We start from the raw sequence: 21910 nt of genomic DNA, 5'->3' as shown, positions 1-21910 counted from the left end.
ACGTTGGAGGATTGATGGCTCTCCTTTTAGCTTCTCATAGTCCCTTTGTTTGTCTCTCATTTTTCTGGCTGCTTCACAAGTATTTCTAGCCAAACATGGCCATGTAGGCACATATGTATGCAGAGTGCCACTTAGCACGCAATTATTGAGGGCATGTGACACAGATCACATTCTTACCATTATAAATAGGTGGCTTATATTTTCTAGATTAGGACTGGGCACTCTGAGCCCAATGAATCTGCAGTAAATGCCAGTCGCCACCATCACCCCTGCTGCTGAGCAGATGCTCCCAGTGCAACTGTCTCCCCACAGTGACTTCAATTTCCAGTTGGTGGGCGAGGTCTCTTCTACCGGAACCAGAGCCCAAGGGGCCAGATGGGAAAGCACACGGGAAGGACCATCTAAGAACTGCACTACCTCCACATGGGGGTAGTGCTGGGAGGCACTACAGTTCCCAGATAGCCCCACAGACTGAGAAATGCCTGGAAGGGCATTGTTCCATTCGGAATCTGTAAAATTCATATTCAACTCCACATGCCACTTAGTTTTAACACAGTTTAATTCAGGGACGGTGGAGGGGGTAGTGGGCGGCCCCCTTTCTGTCCAGAGAGAACTCAGTTGCTGGGCTTGGAGGACCAGTGGATGACCTCACACAGCAGCAACCAGCTGTCGAGCAAGGTGAAGGGGCAGAAGGTGGTCCTTGTACATCACAGCCAACAGCCCAGTTTTTGGGAACAGGAGAAGGAGTGGCAGGAGAACCTCAGCCAGCAAACAAACATGTGCAGTGGGAACCCAGCTGCTAAATATTGTGGAGGGGTGGCGGGTGGCCCTTGCACCCAGTACTAACTCCACTGCCAGGTTTGGTGGAAGGGTGGCAAGCAGCTCTTGCTCCCTAGCAGCAATGAAATTGCCAGGCATGGTGGGCAAGCCTTGTGCCCGGGGACAACCTAGTTGCTGGGTATTGTGGCGAAGGCGATGGGTGGTACTCACACCTAGTGGGAACCCAACTGAAGCAGGGAGATGTGGGCATTGTGGAAGAGCAACAGGCAGCCCTTAAACCCACCAGCCGTTGAGAATGGTGGTGTTCAGCACCCAGCTGCACCTCAGCTACTTGACTCAGTGAAGGGAGTGATGTGGTGGGTGGCCCTCACATCAAGCAGCAGCCCAGTTGCAGGTGACCCTTAGGAGCCTTCTTTCTTAGAGATTGATTGATTGATTAAGTGCCATCAAGTCAGTGTTGACTCTTAGCAATCACATAGATAGATTCTCTCCAGAATGATCTGTCTTAAACTTGGCCTCTCAGTGGTGCATTCGCTGTTGTCGTTATCGAGTCCATCCGCCTTGCTGCTGGTTGTCCTCTTCTTCTCTTTCTTTCAACTTTCCCCAGCATTACGGACTTCTCAAGGGAGCTGGGTTTTCACATCATGTGTCCAAAGTATGATAGTTTGAGTCTGGTCATTTGTGCCTCAAGTGAAACTTCTGGATTGATTTGTTATTTGATCCATTGGTTTGTTTCCCTGGCTGTCCACGGTATCCTCAAAAGTCTTCTCCAGCACCAAAGTTAAAAAGCATCAATACTTTATTCTATCTTGCTTTTTCAAAGGAGGAGAGCTGGTCTTGTGGTAACAAGCATGACTTGTCCCCTTAGCAAAGCAGGGTCCGCCCTGGTTGCATACGAATGGGAGACTACATGTGTAAACATTGGAAGCTATTCCTCTTTGGGGGTGGAGCCGCTCTGGGAAGAACATCTAGGTTCCAAGTTCCCTCCCTGGCATTTACAAGATAGGGCTGAGAGAGATTCCTGCCTGCAACTTTGGAGAAGCCACTGCCAGTCTGTGTAGACAATACTGAGCTAGATGGACCTAGGGTCTGACTCAGTATATGGCAGCTTCCTATGTTCCTAAAGTCCAGCTTTTGCATCCATAGAGTATCATGGGAAAAACCACTGTCCAAACGATTCTAATCTATGTAGGTATAGACACGTCACGGCATCTAAATATCCTTCCCAAGGCCTTCACTGCAACCCTACCAAGTGCTAGTCTGCAGCATATTTCTTGACTGCAGATGGTTGATCCTAAAAGGCAGAAGTTATCCATCAATGTCCTCATTATCAATTCAGAGGCTGGTTGCTGTATCCATTGCCATTAGTTTAGTCTTCTTTATATTTAGTCGTAGTCCCATTTTTTCACTGTGCTCCTTGACTTTCATTACCAGAGCTTGCAAATCATCCACATTCTCAGCTATCAGAGTGGTGTCATCAGCGTAGCGCAAGTTATTGATGTTTCTTCCTCCAACTTTAAAACCACGCTCACCTTCTTCCAATCCAGCTTCTCTCAGCACATACATTGAATAAATATGGAGAAAGTATACAGCCTTGTCTTACTCCTTTGCTGATTGGGAACCAGTCTGTTTCACCATGTTCTGTCTGGACTGTGGCTTCCTCTCCTGTGTACAGGTTTCTCAAGAGAACAATGAGATGTTCTGGGTCACCCATTTTCCTAACGATATTCCACAACTTGATATGGTCAACACAATCAAAGGCTTTTCTGTAGTCAATAAAGCACATATTGACTTCTTTCTGGTATTCTTTGGCTTTCTCAATTATCCAGCGTGCATCAGCAATGATGTCTCTTGTTCCTCGGCATTTTCTGAAACCATCTTGAACATCTGGCATTTCCCTTTCCACGTAGGGCTCTAATCTACTTTGGATGATCCTGAACATTATTTGCTAGCATGTGAAATTAAGGATATTGTGCAATGGTTTGCGCAATCTGTTAAGCCTCCTTTCTTTGGTATAGGTATGTAGACTGACTTCTTCCAATCTGTTGGCCACCGTGCTGTTCTCAAAATTTGCTGGCATAGTTTGGTTAGAGCCTTGACTGATTCTTCTATTGCTTGCCATATTTCTGTAGCTATTCCACCGATTCCTGTAGCCTTCGGGCTTGGTAATGACCAGAGTGCTGATCTAATGTCATCTTCCCGTACTAGAGGTACATGCAAGTAGGGGTAGAAACAAGTGCTAAAAGAAAGGGGGGAAAACACATTTTTTCACATGAATGAAACCCTGAGTCAGCATAAATTCCGGCCTCTTTCGTTTTTTAAATATTTATCTTTACAAAACCATATTTTGTTTGGGAAGACCTTCTGGTGCTCCAAAATCATATTTACACTAACATCCAGGCAGCTATGGACCCCTACTCCATAAGCTGGGGAAGAGAAAAGCGTCCAAAGTCGACCCGGAAGTTTACAGCTTTGTGTGAGTCTGCTTTTTTTTTTTTTTTTTTTAAGTCTAGGGCCTCTTCCATCGGCTTCTCCTTTCCGGAAGTGAAACGCGGAGCTTCGGCGTGTGTAGCGTGACTGAGCGTCGAACTAAGGAAGGAGCAGAAAAGCTCTGGGCTGGTAGTTCGTGGTGTCCTTGGCGCTATTACTGTGAAAGCCTCGCTTTCCCAGCATTCTGTGTCCGTTTCCCGCAACGTTCTGTTCTGTCGCGTGCTGTAAGCAACGATCTTGAGCGGAATTCTCTCCAGGGGCTACGCTCGGAGTCTTCCTTCCTTCCTTCCTGTACGGGCCGGCCTCTCGCAGTGCTGGCTATGAGTAGCGATTCACCCTCCCCTACGGCATCAGGTAGCTTAATGCGATGTCTCTTGTAATTTACTAGACTCGGGAATCTTATTGTATGTTGCTCGGGGGCGGGGGGCGGAGTTAGGGGAACTAGGAGCACAATTCCTGGCCTCTTTGCTCTGCTGACCCCGGAGGTTACGAAAATGATTAACGGGTATTGATTAGAAACCTGACAAGTTGGAGATATATAGTAATATTTGGCTCTGACCATCTTCTCCCAGTATTTCTCTTCGACTTATTGTTAGGGCGGATTACTCACCTGGGTTTATTATGCCAGCATGTACCTCAGTCCTATTTTATTTAGTCTGGTCAGAGCCTGTATATTTATAGCACGTCATTTTCTGTTGCACCTCATTATCTTTTTATGTTGCCTCCTGTTCAGTGTTCAGCATTGATGGGAGAAATGTGGGCACTTTCCTGTGAGGTCCATGGTATTTGTTGCCTTTCAGTCGTATGCTGTGGCTTGAGAACCTTCCACTCAGCCACCCACCCCTGTTTTTTGTTTGTTTTTTGTAGCCTTGGGTAGACAGTCAAACCTGGTCTTTCCTGTTGAGATCAGTAGGACCTAGAGGTGCCATATACCTTTTTCCTTTGGATGTCTTTAGAAGTAAACAGAACTACAGGAATCCACCAGATAGAAGAATCTATATTAACACTGTTTTTGAAATTTGCATTTTGTTGTTTTCTGTTGTTTAAATCAGCATGTTTATGGCAGTTGGGACGATAGCTTGGTAGAGCACATACTTTGCAAACATAAGGTCTCCCATTTAATCCCTGGGATCTCCAGTCAAGGGGTGCCTGTTAGCAGGCCTGGAGAAGATCTCTGTGCCAAGATCTTTGGCAGTCACTGCCAATCAGAATAGGTTAGTAGTGCAGAATCAAGTACAAGCATAGCTCCGTATTTTAGGAAATACTGTTCCATTCAGCATGGGTGTGTGTGTGTGTAGACCTTTTTTAAAATGCCCTTCCTATTTTCCTTAAATCCAAACATAAGAGTATATTTCATAAACAAGGTAGACAAGGTATCCTTAGAAAGTACATGTCCATGGGAAGGACCATAGGTCAGTGGTGGGATATTTGCTTTGTATGCAGGAAGCAGTAGTATTGGAAAAGATCTCTATGCCAAGATCCCAGAGAGTCACTGCTGGTCAGTGTAAGCAGTATTGGGCTTGCTGGACCAATGGTCTGACAGTATAAGGAAGCTCTGTATGCTCACAGTAATACTGAATGTCTTGCTTCTTCATTGCTCTTCTCCTTTGCTTATTTTCTCTCCTTCCTTTCCAGCCATGGCATCCTATACCTGCATCACTTGCCGGGTGGCATTCAAAGATGCTGACGTTCAGCGTGCTCACTACAAGACGGACTGGCACAGATACAACCTGAAGCGGAAAGTTGCTGACATGCCTCCTGTGACTGCTGAGAACTTCCAGGAGAGGGTTCTGGCTCAGAGGGCGGGCCTGGAGGAGCAGGAGAAGGTCACTGCCACGTACTGCACAGCATGCAGCAAGAGATTTTCCAACTTCAATGCATATGAGAACCACCTGAAGTCCAAGAAGCACTTGGAGCTTGAAAAGAGAGCTGTCCAAGCAGTCAGCAAGAAGGTGGAGCTCTTGAATGAGAAGAACTTGGAGAAAGGGATTGTTGAAGACAGCGTGGACAAGGATGCCATGAATGCAGCTATCCAGCAAGCCATCCGAGCCCAGCCGTCGTCCTCTCCCAAGAAGGTGTCCTTGTTTCCCAGTGGCACTGCTGGCTCCCAAGTTGCTGCAGAAAGCAGCACCTCGTTGCGGAGTAGGGAACGTGGGGAAAAGCCACCTCGATTACAGTGGTTTGAGCAGCAGGCCAAGAAGCTTGCAAAGCAGCAGTCTGAGGATGAGGAGGAAGAGGAGGATGGTATGGAGGAAGGTAATGAGATGGGACACTTTGCTCTAGCAACACAGCTGTGGGGAGTGCAGGTGGTTTAGCAGAAAGATCCAGGGCAGAAGAGGCCTTTATGCAACAGCCACGTGGAATTGGGGACAGTGTTCCCTCTTAACAGGGATTCCCAGATGTTGTTGACTACAACTCCCAGAATCCCCAAGCAAAAGTCATTGCAGCTGGGAATTCTGGGAGTTGTAGTCAACAACATCTGGGGATCCCGGTTAGAAGGATCTACAAGGCATCCTGTAGGGCCAGCCTATCCTCCATCCTGGGGAGGGCCAGCCTATAAGGGGCAACAACATTGACTCAATGAAGTGGTTAGATTAATCCATTTTTAAAACCTTTCGTGTGTGTGTATGTGTGTTTAAAAAAGGCTTCGATTAATCAGGCTGTGGAATGTAAGCACCTTGTTACTGTTTCATACAAGTTCTTTTAAAAATTGCAGATGTAAAGCAGCATCTTAAAGAGGTGTTCCTCATTTGCTCTTGCAAAGGCACCTAGTTTCAGAAAACCAATTAATAGTTTCACCAGTATCTTTATTCCAACAGCTTAAGCACTCTCTGTTTGATGTGAAGATGACTAGAGTGTTAGTTGCACTGAACTGTTTGCCTGTCTTTTTGTGGGCATTGAAAGACCAGTTTTGGACCTTTGATTTGATTTGATTTGAAAGGTTGGGAGGATATAGACTCGGATGAAGATTTAGAGTCTGAAGAAGGACAGATGGAAGGAATCCCAGATGAAGCAGAAGAAGGAGCTTCTGGGCAAGACCACCTCGGCACTGATGCGATCCCAGTAACAAACTGCTTATTCTGTTCCCACCATTCGAGTTCTCTCATGAAGAACATCGCCCACATGACAAAGGCTCACAGTTTCTTTATTCCAGATATAGAATATCTTGTGGATCTCAGAGGGCTGATTACATACTTGGGTAAGTCTGTGAGATCTCACTTTTGTCTGGTTTTTCTTTTCTTCCACATAGTAATTTAACAATTGCAACATGAAGCATATATTTATCAATTTGAAAATAGATGGCCGTTTCTCAAATGAAGGTTGAGCTTGGAATGTGCAGTGCTATAAAACCATTGGAGATGTTGAATTAGATATAAAATCTAAGTACAGTGACACACTCTCTCTCTTTCTTCCTCCCCTGCCCCCCACGATTTACAGGAGAGAAGGTTGGGGTTGGGAAAATCTGCCTGTGGTGTAATGAGAAGGGGAAATCCTTTTACACAACAGAAGCTGTGCAAGCACATATGAATGACAAAAGCCACTGCAAGCTCTTCACAGAGGGAGACGTTGCTCTGGAGTTTGCAGACTTCTATGATTTCAGGTGGGAAATGCTGGCCACTGACTGTGGTGCAGATTGGAAATGGTGAATGAAGTTGTTCAGTCTCGGCCTAATTACAATGCGACCTTTGTGACATGGGAGTTTTTGTGTGGCTGGGGCTCATAAGGTGTGCCATGTTGATGGTGAAGATTACATAGCTTCTTGCAGTGCCAGTATCACTGCTCCCTTAACTGGCATAATTATGGCGTGGAAAATCACCACATTGCACCTGGGCACTTTCCAGACTAGCTGCTCAAAGCAAATTACAATTACAGTTAAAACTAGATGGCATTAAAACTAAATACCATTAAAAGCCAGGCTAAAAAGATGGGTCTTTAGAGCTCCCCTGAAGGCCTCCAATGAAGACAATCCTCTTATCTCCATGGTGAGTGTGTTCCACCACCTAGGGGTGACGTTCTGCCTTCATCTAATCCAATGCAAGTATCAGGTGCTGACCTCCATCCGTTGTTTGTTTAAAGGGTCAGCTAAACATAATTTTTCATTCAAGAATGTTCTAAGAAATGGTCTTGTTAAATGTGAATGTGCTGTGGCTGGTCCTTTGATACCTTGAATTGTGGGCCCTGAAATTCTTGCAGTTTTTTTAATGCCATTGACACGGGTGGGGGAGAAACCACAAATCTACAATTGCCATCTAAGCTCAGAAATAGGAAGGTAATCTTAAAAATAACCTGTTGATATCTAGAGAATAATAACTGGACTACTGCTGTTCCCAGTTGTCTGAAACCCCTTCCCTGACCTGTAATCCACCATCTCTACCTTGTCACTAGCACATAGGTACTAATATTACCACCAGACAACAACCTTTTGCTTTGAAGACTATTCTGCTAGATCTTTTTCTGTTGCCCTGCAATATAGATGCAATGTGATCTTTTAAGGCAGACTAGACAAATCAAGTAGCCCAGTCCTGCTGGCACTGTACCGTTTCAGAATTAAAGTGGGGGAATTGCATGTTTGAATGCACCTTTTGTCAAACACACATGAGCTCACTGTGCTGCTTGTACAAAAACTACTACACATGGGAGAAAAGCTCTAGCCAAACGCTTATATTGAATTCTTCTCCCTGATGTTCTAGTTTTCTAAGAACAGGAGTTGCCGGGTTTTGGTTTAAAAAGGGGAGCACTCAAAGATGCAGTCCTTCAGCTGAAAAGGTCCAGTCCCAGGAGGGCTGTATCACTTGACAATTCTGAATGTGAAGATTTCCTCTGTGTTGATTAACTCCAGGATTAGGTCCCACTGAAGGATATTCCACAACACGCCGGTGGCTTGTTTATTTCCTTAGGCCAACTTACTGTAAACAAGCTGTAGCAGTTTGTAGATCACTCTCAAAATGGAAGTGAAAGATTCTCGCAGGCGGGTCTGCCGGCAGAATGCGATTAAGCTGTAAAGGGGAAGCAGCAGAGGTTTCTCCATTTTCCTGATGTGAGCTCTTGCTTTGCCTGGTTCATAGGAGCAGTTATCCTGACCATCGGGAAGGGGAGGATGTGGAGATGTCTGAGGAAGCGCCTCCAGAAAAGAACATAGAGTATGACGATGAGTCTATGGAGTTGGTGTTGCCTTCAGGTAATTATATAAATGCATCAGGATCCTCCTGAGTGCTAAGCTTGCCAGGCCGGAAAGGTTGGTGTGTCTTCCTCTCCAAATCATTCTGACCCACTTATGCTCCCCATGTATTTGTATCATGTTATCTCATTGAAGGACCAGACCCCTGGAACCTGTAGCCCACGCCGGCTGGCTGGCTGGCTGCCTGACCACAGTGTATGTGTGTCGTGGGGGAGATAGTGGGGCAAGTGCAGGCTGGGGAGGCCACGTAACTGGCTTCTACATCACACGGCATGGTCAACTTTATTATTTTTATTTTACAAACTTCTATTCCACCTTACCGCTGTCGAGAGACAAAATCAAGGCCGCTGACACATAAGCATTAAAATAATAAAGCAACAAAACTAAATAGCAATCGCTGCAACAGCCATATCAAGAACCCCGCCCACCCGCCAGAAAACACTTGATGCAGTTAATTTGCCTATAATCAGCAGAATGGGAGTTGGTACATCTAAGCAATGCATCAGTTTGGCCTGAAGGCCACCTGGAAAAGCCAGATTTTAGCTTGGCTGGCACACAAAGGCACACCATGTTGGGGCCTGGTAGTTTCTCTGGGAAGGGCATTGAACAAAGTTGATGTCACTGCTGGAAAAGCCCTGTTCCTTGTGGACATCCATCAAACCTCATTGGGTGGCAGCTCCCAGGTCAGGGTCTCTGATGGTGAACAGAACACCCAAGGTGGCCTGTTCAGGAGAAGGAGGTCCTTGCCCCCAAGCCATTTAGGGCTTTCAAAGACCAATACCTTGTAGATCAGATAAATTGAGTAATATGCTCCCAACGGCCAGTTCCATCCAACAACCTGACAGCTGCATTCTCTATGCATTAGACTCTCCAGATGCTTTGGAAGGACAGCCCCGTGTGAAATGCATTGCAGTTATCAAGTCTGGAAGTGACTAGAGCATAAATGACCATGGTGAACTCCAGACAGTCCTGCCTTCTTCTAGAACACTTATGCTTTTGTACTAATGCTGTGAATGAAGGAGACAAGAAGCTGCTACATGGCCAAGCCTTAATGCGGGGCTCAGCAACTGGTGGCTCCTGGGCCAAATCTGGCCCACTAAAGGATGTTGCCTGGCCCATCAGCTGCCAGTGCAGAAGCTTGGGGGAGGGTATGTGGAAGGAAGAGACGCTGTGGCAGTGGGACTACCTAACAGGGGCTTTATAAGGGCAGGGTGTTTTGGATCCCATAACTCTCTTCTCTCCCCCCCCCCTCTATTTCCCCCTCAAAGTGGGAAACTTAGAGCAAAACAAGTTGGCAACAAGAGCCCACATATCTTTTCCCTCCCTGAGAGGAGTGTGTTTCTTTAAAAAATAGTTGTATGGCACATTGTTACCTAGCTGCCCACAGGGCTGATAAAAATTGATAACGTTTAAAAAAAATTAAAATCTGATTTTTAAAATTTAAGTCAGGTTTAAAAAAAAAAATCCTAAGGAACCTAGGTCAAAGATATCATCATGAGTATTAATCATAGCTTCTGATTATATTCTATGAACCGGTTAACAGCAATATGTGGGGATCTATTCTGCAGTTGGTGTACATGCAGCGCGTGTGCGCACACACAGAGTCAAGCCCTTGCTCTGCAAAGAAGGTCACTGAATGAATAGAAGATTGGTGGGGGATGGAGTAGATCTGAGCGAGGAGGAGTCTGGATATGGATGCACAGGATGGAGAGGGGAGGGGAATAGAAAGTGAAACACCTATCGTGGCAGCAGGCCGTAAGAAAGACCCCATTTGGTAATAGTTTAATGAAGTTTCTGTACGTGTGGGTAAGAAAGGCATGCATGTGAAATGCAAACAGTACAACAACGAAATGCAAGGCCTGGTTGCCTGAATGAAACAGGATTATGTGAAGTGTGTACTTACCTTCTAAAAATGAAACATACATCTATCTCTAAACATGTATTATGGTTATATTCGACGATAACTATACTTTTATAGAAAATGATTAAATAGAATCTTCCTGACTAGTAATTTAAATTATTAAAATCTAGCCCTCCTGAGAAGCAATTTAAATCATGACTTAAATCGATTTTATTTAAATCGAATCAATCCTGGCTGCCCATGTGTTATAAGGCCCTTTCAGCCTGATCAGAATCGTGTATGCTCAGGAGTTAGGCTTGTGGATTTCAGTGGGGCCTGCTTAACATAGGTAAAGTGTGCCGTCAAGTCAATTTCAACACCTGGCGCCCACAGAGCCCTGTGGGGGATTTCTTTGGTAGAATACAGGAGGGGTTTACCATTGCCTCCTCCCATGTGGTATGAGATGATGCCTTTCAGCATCTTCCTATATCGCTGCTGCCCAATATAGTACCAGCAGGGATTTGAACCTGCAACCTTCAGCTTGTTAGTCAAGCATTCCCCACTGCGCCACTTAAGTTGACTTCTGCTTGACATACACAGCCTTAAAGTGCGATTTCCTGGGGCAAAGTCTAAAGCAGTGGTTCCCTACCAGGGTTCCTCCAGATGTTGCTGAACTACAATGCCCAGCATCCCCAGCCCCAATTTATCCACTGGTCTAAAGGCACACAGTGCGGCAATCATGCTGAAGCTTAGCAGGTCAGTGCCTGGATGGGAGATAATCTGAGAACCGCATGGATGCCGCCTTTAGGCCCATCTTGGAAGAAAGGTGGGATTGCTACCATATTTACCTGAATCCAAGACTAGAGGTTTTTTTTCTTCAAGTTCTTTGATGTTAGAAATTGGGAGGTTGTCTTAAATTCAGAGTCTTCTTTCTTTCAGGTAAATACAGAGATAACCTGTATTTTTAAGGGGGTTGTCTTAAATTCAGAGTAATCTTCTGAATGTCGGGTAGATATGGGCAAGTGTAATAAGTTGCTGCTTCGGTTACTTTTAAGTGCAGCTAATAGTTGGTAACAGTTGCTTGTAGGGGGAAGTAGGAAGACCTCTGATTACTACCCCTTTAGATTTCAGAATATGACTTGCAGTGGCAAATACCAAACAAATTCAGGAGAATTATTACTATAAATCCCTCTAAATATATGTGATTTTGGAGTTAGTTTGCCTTCCAAATTTTCCACTTACCCACCCACTTCTTGAAACATTTCCTCCTCATAGGTCATTTTTTTGGTTGTCTTTAACATTGTACAATCTGAAAAATGGAGAACCTGTATGTGTGGGTAGGGAGAAGTCGCTAGCAGTGTGCCCAAACCGGTCCGGCGGCCATTCCAAAGAATGGCCGAACTGCCAGACCGGTCCGGCCCTGCCTGGTTCGGGTCCGGGTGGGGGGGTATGCCTTTAAGGGCAGGAGGGCTTGCTTAGCCCTCCCGCCTCCTTGCCCCCGCCAGCGCCCGTATTTTCTAGTATAGGGGCGCTGGAAACCAGCCGCCCCCCCCGCCGCCGCCGCCGCGAAAGAACTCCCAATGCCAGCCCTCCCTCCCTCCCAGCTAGCTGCCCACCCGCCCGCCCGCTCGCTCACCCGCTCACCGCATAGGAAACGAGAGGAGCTCCGGCACAGAGCTCCTCTCGTTTGGAAGGCCTCCGGCATAATGGTGTTTTGCGCGCGCGCGCGCATGCGCACACCGCAAAACACGCCGTTCGCCGGAGGCCCGGTCTACCTGCCAGGAAAGGGCCGGGTAGACCGGGCCTCCGATCGCCGGAGGCCCGGTCTACCCAGCAATTGGAGGCCCGGTCTACCCGGCCCTTTCCCGGCGGGTAGACCGGGCCTCCGGCGAACGGCGTGTTTTGCGGAGCGCGCAAAACACCATTATGCTGGAGGCCTTCCAAACGAGAGGAGCTCTGTGCCGGAGCTCCTCTCGTTTCCTATGCGGTGAGCGGGCGGGCGGGCGGGCAGCTAGCTGGGAGGGAGGGAGGGCTGGCATTGGGAGTTCTTTCGCCGCGGCGGCGGCGGGGGGGGCGGCTGGTTTCCAGCGCCCCTATACTAGAAAATACGGGCACTGGCGGGGGCAAGGAGGCGGGAGGGCTAAGCAAGCCCTCCCCGCCCTAAAAACAAGGCCCCCCTTCGGTGCCGGTCCGGACTTCTCCGGACCGTGCACATCACTAGAAGTCACCTCTCTCCCTGTAAATCTGGATCCTTCATTATCCAGTGAGTGAACAGCAAATCAGTGACACACACTGACTAAAATAAGCACTGGCAAATTAATAGAAAGCAGTTTATTAAGGCATAATGGTTTAAATATAACCATAGAAGACAAAATAATATTCACAACTGGTGAATACTGCAAACACACATGGAAATCTGGTAAATGAAGCACACACATGAAGTACCAGAATAGTGGCAGGAGAGACACATGGTTTTTCTTGATGTATTCTTAGCAACGTATCAGCGGCTAATACCAAAATGATGAAATACTTGTAGCCCAGACTTCTAATCCTAAAATTCCAGATCCCTCCTGTACTTGTCTTAAGTAGAAAGCTCTAAATCAGGTCTGTTCAACTTAGCGCCGTGCCCCCCCCCACTGTTTTTGGACTACAATCCCCATAATCCCCAGCCACAGTGGCCAATAGCCAGGGATTATGGGACTTTTAGGCCAGCATCTCTCAATTTCAAGCCAGCTGTTGATTCCTCCTTCCCCCAAACATGCTGCGTTCAGCAGTTTGTAGGATCTCTGACCATGCTGTCAGAGTTCTGCAATTGGGTTGCAACCAGAGCCAGGCCTCTTCCACAAAGCAAAAACTGTTGTGTGTCAGTTCCATCCTGGCTGACACACAACAGTACTTCAGCAGTGAGCAGGAGTCTCTAGGAGTCCAAAAGGGGCAGATTAGCACTCCCACTTAACTTCTCTGAAAGAATGGTCTGAAGGCAAAGTGTGCAGTTCTTCGGCTGAAGTAAGCAGGCCCAGTCATGTGAGCGGTCTGGATGGGAGGCCAACCAGGAACTTTGTGTGAGGCTCTGAAAGCTCACTGGAGAGAAGAACTGGGAGTAAATTAATAGATAATCATCTTTTTCCTAAACATTCTTTAAACACTCAGTAGTGTTGTTTGTCCCAAGCCCCTTGATAAAAGTGGGCTACAAATAAAATTAAATACAAGGCTGTGATCTTGAGCCTTTATTTCTTGCAGACTTCATTACAGTATAATTTCAGTATTTTCTTACCGAGTACATTTATTTTAAAAAGCAACTTTGGAATCTGTGTCTTATAACTTTTATGACAAAGGGAGAGTGCGTGCATTTTTGTGCAGGTAATCTCCAGCATAGTTGGTGCAATATTTTGGAACAGAGAGAGATGTATAAGGTAGGTAAGATGACCAGCAGTAGGAACTTTGCACAAATACTTAAATGTTGGTACAAGGTAGAAGCCACTAGAGGGGGCTGAAGTGCTTCGGAATTCAAAGTAGCTAGTAACCAAACAACCTGTTTACTTGTATGGGGATACTTGTGGTTGTTTCCAATGTAAATATTTATTCAGGTTGCTGTCCTGAATCAACACCACATTCAGATGGGCATGGAATGCAGCAAGCTGGCTTACTAAACTAGGGTGTCAGACTTGGGTCACAGTGTGCTTGCAGTAAACACATCCAGCTTGCTATAAGACACTCTAATGTTATCTGACCACTTATTCTGATATTAAATAGAGACAAGCCAAGAACCTCCCATTATTTCCCAACTAGTTTATTTGTTTTGGCCTTGGATGGACCATGTCGTAAATCAGCTACTTAGTCCCACACCCACCCAAATATTATCCCTGATCATCTTGGGTTACCTAGTGATACCTGATGATACTAGGCTACAAAAGCTCTCTAAGCTATATGTCTTAAACCGGAATAGTTTTGCTGTGCCAAGCAGAAGACTGTTTTGACTAGGTGTGGCCCTTGAAGGCTATCTTTTTAGCCATACAGTACTATATTTGCAATGCATAACACTGTGAAGTCATTCACACAATCAAAAACTGCCTTCTGCGTGGTTTGGGGAGCTGTGCGTGCTCCCAATTTTTGGTTTTGTGGAAGCAAGATAGGAAAAGCTACCCAGGTTTTCCTTTTACCTTGTTTCCACGCAGCCGAAAATTGGGAGCACACATAACTCCCAAACCTGGGTAGACACAGTTTTTGATGGTATGAATGACCTCTTTGTATTTATGAAGATAGTCAGCTCTTCATTTTGCTGTTAGTATTTTAGACAAAGCTAAGAGGGCAAAAAAGTACATCCTGATGAAATGGGCACACACGCACACGCACAGTGTCTGGAGGTCTTGTTCCTTTCACATAACTACCTACCACTGAAATCCTCTGAGGTGGCTCTTCTCTCCACCATTGTCTGAGTTTAAGTTGGTAGTTACGTGGGACAGAAACCTGTTTGCAGCGGCACCTAAGATCTGGAACGGTCTTCCTCAAGAAGCTTTCCTGTCCCCTTCCCTTCTCACATGCCAGCAATTTTAAAGACCATTATCTTCTGTTGGGCCTTAAACGTCTGCTGTTGTCGTTTTGCTTGCTTCTGGAATTCTACCCCTGCCATTTTGCTGCTGTTAGAGTTGTTTTAGTTTTAATTATGCCATATTCTTTTCATGCTAGAAGCCATTGCGGGGGGGTGGGGGCGGCTGAGGGCCAGAAAGCGACACAGAAATAAATATTAAGAGAAGATTGATATCTGGCCTTGGACTTTCCTTCCCTGCAGTAGCTGGAGTGATGATTTAATATTGTATTTAATCAGCCACTTCCCCCATTTGATATTTTTAGCCTCCTGTGTCATATCAGTATTTGACACAATTGGTAACTGGGCAAAGAGGCACCTTTTAATATGGTGATTCTCTTTATTTAGCAGGGGGAGAGTAACTGGCCCTGTCCACCCCCAGCACAGTACTTCCAGTGACTTATGTTTCTTATGTTTCTTTCTAGATTGTGAGCCTTTTGGGGACAGGGATCCATTTTATTTATTTATTATTTCTCTATGATACTTCTCTCCAGACCTTTTTTTATATTGCATAAATTAAAACATAGAGGGAATTGCAACAAAGAACAGACTGTGTAACCACTCTGGAAACTGCTTTGGAAACTTTTGCTGAAAAGCAGTATATAAATATTTGTTGTTGCATATAGGGTTTTTTCATGTGTGTGAAATATTGAGATTAGGGAAGTTCTGAGGAATTATTGAGCCATAATGGCATGAGGTTCCCATAAGAAATAGGTCCCTGTGTGGAATGGAATAATAACCTATACTCTTTTTCTAATACTGTAATAACTGAAGCCATATTGACACATTATGTTCAAAGCATGTACAACCTGTGAACAGTGGTGTATGTACATTCAGCTCTATACACCATGTACAGTTGTTCACGCATAAGGTCCCATGTTAGTACAGCATTACACTTCCTGTCTGTACCTAGATTCATTTTTGAAGTGAATGCATGTACAGTCATTCACCCCAAAACAAGTACCTGTGCTTGCTGCTCATCATTGGCTGGTGGGGAAACACACAACCCAGTGACATCGGAATATGGGTAAACACTTCTCCACATTGCAGGGAGGAGGACTTGACATGGGGATCCAGTTCTCAGTGAGATGTATTTATTTAGAAGATGTTTATCCCTTCTTTCCACTTACTTGCGGGATAATCTATGACGTATACAGTTTAATTATTTATTTACATATTTCTATCCTGCCCTTTTGAGAACACACAAGGTGGCTTACAACAACATTGTAAAACATTGTAAAGAGATCTGCAGATGTAATTCCTCCTTTGTTTGGAAGGCATGTTGGGTGCAATGACAGTGGCTTAGAATAGAATTATGGCCGTGCTCTCAAGACCATGTTAGCTTTTTGGATGCTCTTTGATAGCAAAATCTCTGGGAGCAAATCTTCCTCAGTTTTTCACCTTTAAGGACTTCCTTTCTTTCTAGTTGTTGTTACATGTCCTCTTATTATATCCTATTGCTTTGCTATTCTTTTACTGTACAGTGAATTTGCATCTCTTCTTGCCATAACTGATTCTTGCCTACCAGGCTCTTGGGAGAGTCTGGGGATCAGTGTATCCAGTGATCTCCCAGCTACTGTGTCCCAGTCTGTCTCAGAGAAAGCAAGAAAAGCCTTTTATTCAACTGCTTCTGTTGTGTGTTAACATCTTACATTGTTTCTTGCAAAGGTGCCAGGATTGGCCACCGTTCCTTGATGAGATACTACAAGCAGCGGTTTGGTTCCACACATACTGTGGCTGTTGCGAGAAACAAACAGGCGGTGGGTCGGGTGTTGCAGCAGTATAAAGCCCTCGGCTGGACGAGCAGCACAGGTAGGCAGACAATGAATATGTTGCCTCTACTTTGTTAGTAGCCAGTGTATTAGAAAGGTCTCTCTTTTGAGCCATTAATTGCAGCAGCCCCATGGAAGTAACCAAATATAGTAACTAGAGATGTGCACGAAGCATTTTGTGCACACATTTGGGTAGGGAGGGGTCGAGCGAGTGCTTTAAAAGGCGGAAGCTGGTCTTACCTGCCCCTCCGCCAGCCCAGCGCAGTGCTGTTGGGATTAAACGTCCCATAAGTGGGTGCAGGGTTCCTCCCAGCAGCCCACGGGCGATGTCGATGCAGAAATGGTGGCTGAGCATGTGCGGACACCATCTTGAGTGGTTGGCAACACCATACTGACCGCTTGGGATGACGGCCACGGAGGGGCAGGTAAGACCTGCCTTCCTCCTTGTAAAGCACCCGCTTGCCTCCGCTGAAACGATTCGGCAGGGGAAGCTCGAAGCGTTTCAGTGCCTCAAAATAAAGGCGCCGAAACGCTTTGTGCACATTCTTAATAGTAACTGCCTGGTTCCAGCAGACTCACTTGTCTCTCATTCCAAGCTGGCTAGTATCACCTTTTCCAGATAACTGATGTTTCTTGATTTAATATTTGTCTTTTGAATGCTTTGGCAAGCTATCTAGTGCTGACAGGTCAACAAAGTTGATGAGGCATTCTGTATTTTTTGCTCTGCTCTATTGGAGTATTTAAATAGCTCAATATCTATTTGTTGTTTGATAATTTCTAGAGGTCTCTTGAGTGACTGCTAATATTGGGAACACAATATTTGGCTAATACGGAGGTCCTAAACACGCTGATTAGAGAAGCAAGGCCCCACTGAACACAGTGAGATTTCTGTGCAGTGTTGCACTGTAAATGAACGGTCTCCTCCAACAAGGCAGTTCTTATGTCTGCAGCACAAGAATGATGACGCCACCTTAAGTGGTGCTGTGGGGAAATGCTTGACTAACAAGTAGAAGGTTGCCGGTTCGAATTCCTGCTGGTACTATATCAGGCAGCAGTGATATAGGAAGATGCTGAAAGGCATCATCTCATACTGCTCAGGAGGAGGCAGTGGTAAACCCCTCTTGTATTCTACCGAAGAAAATCACAGGGCTCTGCGGGCACCAGAGTAGAAATCGGCTTGACGGCACACTTTACTTTACTGTACAAGAATGATGGGCCATTGGTGCAAGATGATTGCCAAACTTTTGTGTGCTTTACTAACACATTAACTAACTCAGTAACAGTGATTGATAATATTTTTAAATTTAAGGAATAAGATTATTGGCTATATTCCATTATATGACATTATAGTTTTAAAAGGATTACATATCAAGATATTCTATTTGGAAAGTTCAGTGTTTGTTTTTTTGGTATTCTTAAGTCTTCGTTTGAGCATTTTTGAACAATTAATTGAAGCTGGCTCTAGTTTCTAATTGAAATCTAGTTTCAATTCTTCAGAAACATGTATCTTTATCATTCCCATCTCTTTCTTTATTATTTTTATTTTATTTTACTTTCCCCCTATGTGCTTTTATTGTTCATTATGAAAACTTTATAATAGTAACTGTTGAATGAACTACTTGTGATGCAAACAACTCGAAGGAAATTGAGAAGGACTATATATATGTACGGGGAAAGATCCTAGTGTCATAGCTTGATAGCTTGATAGCTTATTCTCCCACTTGTGGGTTACAGAGATCAGAGTCGGCTGAAGTTAGTCCGTCTCTTCATGAAAGAATATCTTTCCACTTATCTCTCCAGTGTGTGTGTGTGTGTGTGTGTGTGTGTGTGTGTGTGTGTGTGTGTGTGTGTTTGTTAGATGAAGAGGAGGACTATTGAAGGTTTAACTGATTTCTGTCATTTACTTTATTATGGCGTTTTATACACCTGTATGGGACAAGATGGAATTTTGATTATAGAATATTGGTGGATATGTGGCTTTGTGTTTATCACACATACACTTTTTCTGTTATGGCAGAACTGGTTTTTTCACTTTCACTGTCTTTGTCATTGATTGATCTTGTTCTGAATCGTTTGATTAAGTCCAGGGGGAGTGTTCTGTGAGAGGTTTAAATTTTATTTTCTCTCTGATGATTAGATAGTTTTTTTCAGATCTACTCTCTTTTTCTTACAGATTACTTTTACTCATTTATGTGTACTTAAATATAATTACTGTGTCCTTTTTCTTCTTGTCTTCTAAGCTGTGGATAAGTCATTGCTCTTATTCATGTATGATCATGTCAGTCTCAGAGATGTAACCTGTTCTTTTTCTATTACTAATAAAAGCAAAAATTCTTTAAAAAAAAAAATGATGGGCCATTGGTGCAAGATAATTGCCAAACTTTTGTGTGCTTTACTAACACATCAACTAATTCAGTAACACCATCTTAGGTAGGAAACCCCCCGTACCCATGCAGAGATCATGGCAGGATCAGGCAGTTTTGGTCATCATTAAAGTCCTCCCTGCCACTTCTTGATGTTGAAAATGGGCTCTTTCTCTGCCACTTGCAGGAGCAGCACTGGCTCGTGAGCGTGACATGCAGTACCTTCAGAGGATGAAAGCGAAATGGATGCTGAAGACCGGCATGCAGAACAACGCTACAAAGCAGATGCACTTCCGCATGCAAGTCCGGTTCTGAGAGTGCCCAAGGACATGTGTGGAGAACCTGAACTTGCCTCGGGCCGTTGGCTGGTAGAATGGAGGATCCCAGAGTTGAGTATTACTGCATTGAAATGGAGGCCAGTGCCTGGGAAGTGGTCTCTTGTATGCTGTTGTTTTCCAAGAAGGCTTTCTAGCCTCATGTGATTTTGCCTGTCAGACTTTAGATCAATAAAGCCTATGCATAAAAACTGTGTGTTGCTGATTAGTCACAGTCCGAAGTTCCAAATATGTCTCCTATGCAGCCGGGTTTGACTGAGCTGTAAATCTTGTTTGGCGCCTTAAGATCACGGTAACATCACATTGTATAAGGTGCTTTGAAGTGTTCAAAGTGCTTCACATACTTTATCTCAGCAACCCTTTTAATGTTCTTGGTAGGTCAGTCGGTCAATATTATCTCCAGATAGGAAGGTGGGGCTGGGTTGGGGGGTGCGATGCTGCAGGGAGAGGAGCTTTCTTAAAACCACCTAGTGAGCTTTTTGGCTGAGAGAAGCATTGAATGGAGCTTTCTAGTCCCATCCTTAGCTGTAATGCTACCCCAGCTTTTCTTTGTGGGGGGTGGGGGGTGTTGTTTCTCTAACTGAACTATAGAATGCTAAAACTAATCTTGTGATTTCCTCTACAATTCTATATCTACATTTAAGTTAAAGAGACTGCTGCTCTATGTACATAACTCTTCATCAGATTAACCCTAACCCATGCTAAGATTATCAATGTCAGTCTGTGTGCCTAGATGAAGCTGAGCCTTGCCGTGGGTTCACACAATCACGCTAATGTCGGTTACTGACTTTAAATGTGGCTTCAAATGATTGTGTGATTCAGGCCAGTGTGAAACGAGAGATTGAGCTGTTTAGCTGTGCCCCACTGGCTTTATAAACATCTCCCCACCACCTTAGAAATCTCATTTGTCAGCACATACTTTCACTAATGCTCTGAGGTCAATTACTCAAAGGTAATGCTGCTTCCTGGTGCCGTTGCTTCTAGTCTTGTACTGAATTTCGTGTTCTCTTAATGCTGCACAGCAGAGCATATATTCAAACTGTTAATAAGAGATCAATGCTGGAAACAGCAGAGACCTTTGGGTGGTTAATTGGTATGTGCAAACTCATCTGGGTTACTTTGTAAATATTCCAAATGCCCAGACTCGACTCACTTAATTGCAGGTTTTGAATAATAGAAAAAAGACCTCTTGCTTGGAGGAATATTGCTCAAGAAATAGCCAACTTGACTTTGTAACAAGTGACCCTTCTTACTGAAGCATCACTGTGCATGCAATTAACATTTATCGCACTCAAACTCTGCATCTTAAGAAGATGCAAATGAATAACAGTTCAAATTGCTTGACCTCTGAGCATAATGTCTGGTTCATCACCTTAGCATGAGAGTTTAATCTTCACATTCACTTCCTAGGGAGCTATGTCGCACCTTAGTTACAATGACACGTTTAAACCTAGTATTCTAACTTCCTGTCCCCAAGCCCCATAAAATAAGTGCAGTACTAAAAATGGGCAATGCATTATCTGTTGTTGACACTTTTCTGTCCCCTTCTCTCCATTTGTAAATGTATGTATGTATTTGTATTTATATTTATATACAGCCACCTAATGGTGCAGTGGGGAAATGACTTGATTAGCAAGGCAGAGGTTGCCGGTTCGAATCCCTGCTGGTATGTTTCGCAAACTATGAGGAACACCTATATCGGGCAGCAGCAATATAGGAAGCTGCTGAAAGGCATCATCTCATACTGCACAGGAGGTGGCAATGGTAAACCCCTCCTGTATTCTACCAAAGACAACCACAGGGCTCTGTGGTTGTCAGGAGTCGACACCGACTCAACGACACACTTTACTTTACCACCTCTTGCCCTAAGACCCTCAGATCTAGAACAGCATAGATGAATAATCCTGAAAATCGTTGTCCTTTCTCCCTTGCTTAAGGGGGAGGCCATCATTTATTAGCCCACAACGGCACCATGCATAACTTCTTCCCCTCAGCTGTTTTCATCATAGTGTCCATAAGCAGAGAGTGTCCGGTGACAAAACCGTGCCAGAAGCTTGCATGAGTCAAGGACTGATAAACTAACTGGTGACAGGCAGTGGTGTGGTGGCCAGCCAAGAAATGGGCAGCTGTATCAAAAGGAGCACCATTTCAGATTTTGGTGGAGGAAGTAGGGTGAAGGGATTTTGGTGGGTTGTGTGCAGAAGTTACAAGAAAGATCAGAGGCTGCTCTTGGGTGTACCCAAGACTTAATTCCATAAAGAGTACATTTAAGAGAACTTGTAGTAACCTTTTAAATATCTGAATATAGGAATAATAATATATGGCTGAAACTCAGGGCAATGAGACCATGTCCCTTGCACTCCGAAACTGTGTTCTGGCATGCCAGGTCGTAACTGGGGAAGAGAGCTTGTCTTGTAGTAGCAAGTATGAATTTTCCCATTTGCTAAGCAGGGTCCACCCTGGTTTGCATTTCAATGAGAACACTGTTTGATGTTCCCCTATGAGAATGGGGCCATTCTGGGAAGAGGATCTGCATGCTTGCATGCAGAAGGTTCCAAGTTCCTTC

At 44.7% G+C, this 21910-nt stretch overlaps 1 protein-coding gene across 1 annotated transcript; it reads left to right on the top strand.

The window, feature by feature from the left end:
* Positions 1–3313: 3313 nt before the first annotated feature.
* On the top strand, positions 3314–19535 carry ZNF622 (zinc finger protein 622). Its single transcript, XM_053249158.1, has 7 exons — positions 3314–3624; positions 4906–5526; positions 6212–6469; positions 6709–6871; positions 8337–8449; positions 16543–16686; positions 19197–19535. Exons 1-7 carry the CDS (start codon positions 3591–3593, stop codon positions 19322–19324), a joined length of 1461 nt encoding a protein of 486 aa, XP_053105133.1. The 5' UTR covers positions 3314–3590; the 3' UTR covers positions 19325–19535.
* Positions 19536–21910: the final 2375 nt, after the last annotated feature.

The sequence above is a fragment of the Hemicordylus capensis genome, chromosome 4 (genome assembly GCF_027244095.1).
Source record: "Hemicordylus capensis ecotype Gifberg chromosome 4, rHemCap1.1.pri, whole genome shotgun sequence".
NCBI classification, from domain to species: Eukaryota; Metazoa; Chordata; class Lepidosauria; order Squamata; family Cordylidae; genus Hemicordylus; species Hemicordylus capensis.
The sequence above is the reverse complement of the archived record's forward strand: the minus strand, read 5'-3'. Positions and strand labels throughout refer to the sequence as shown.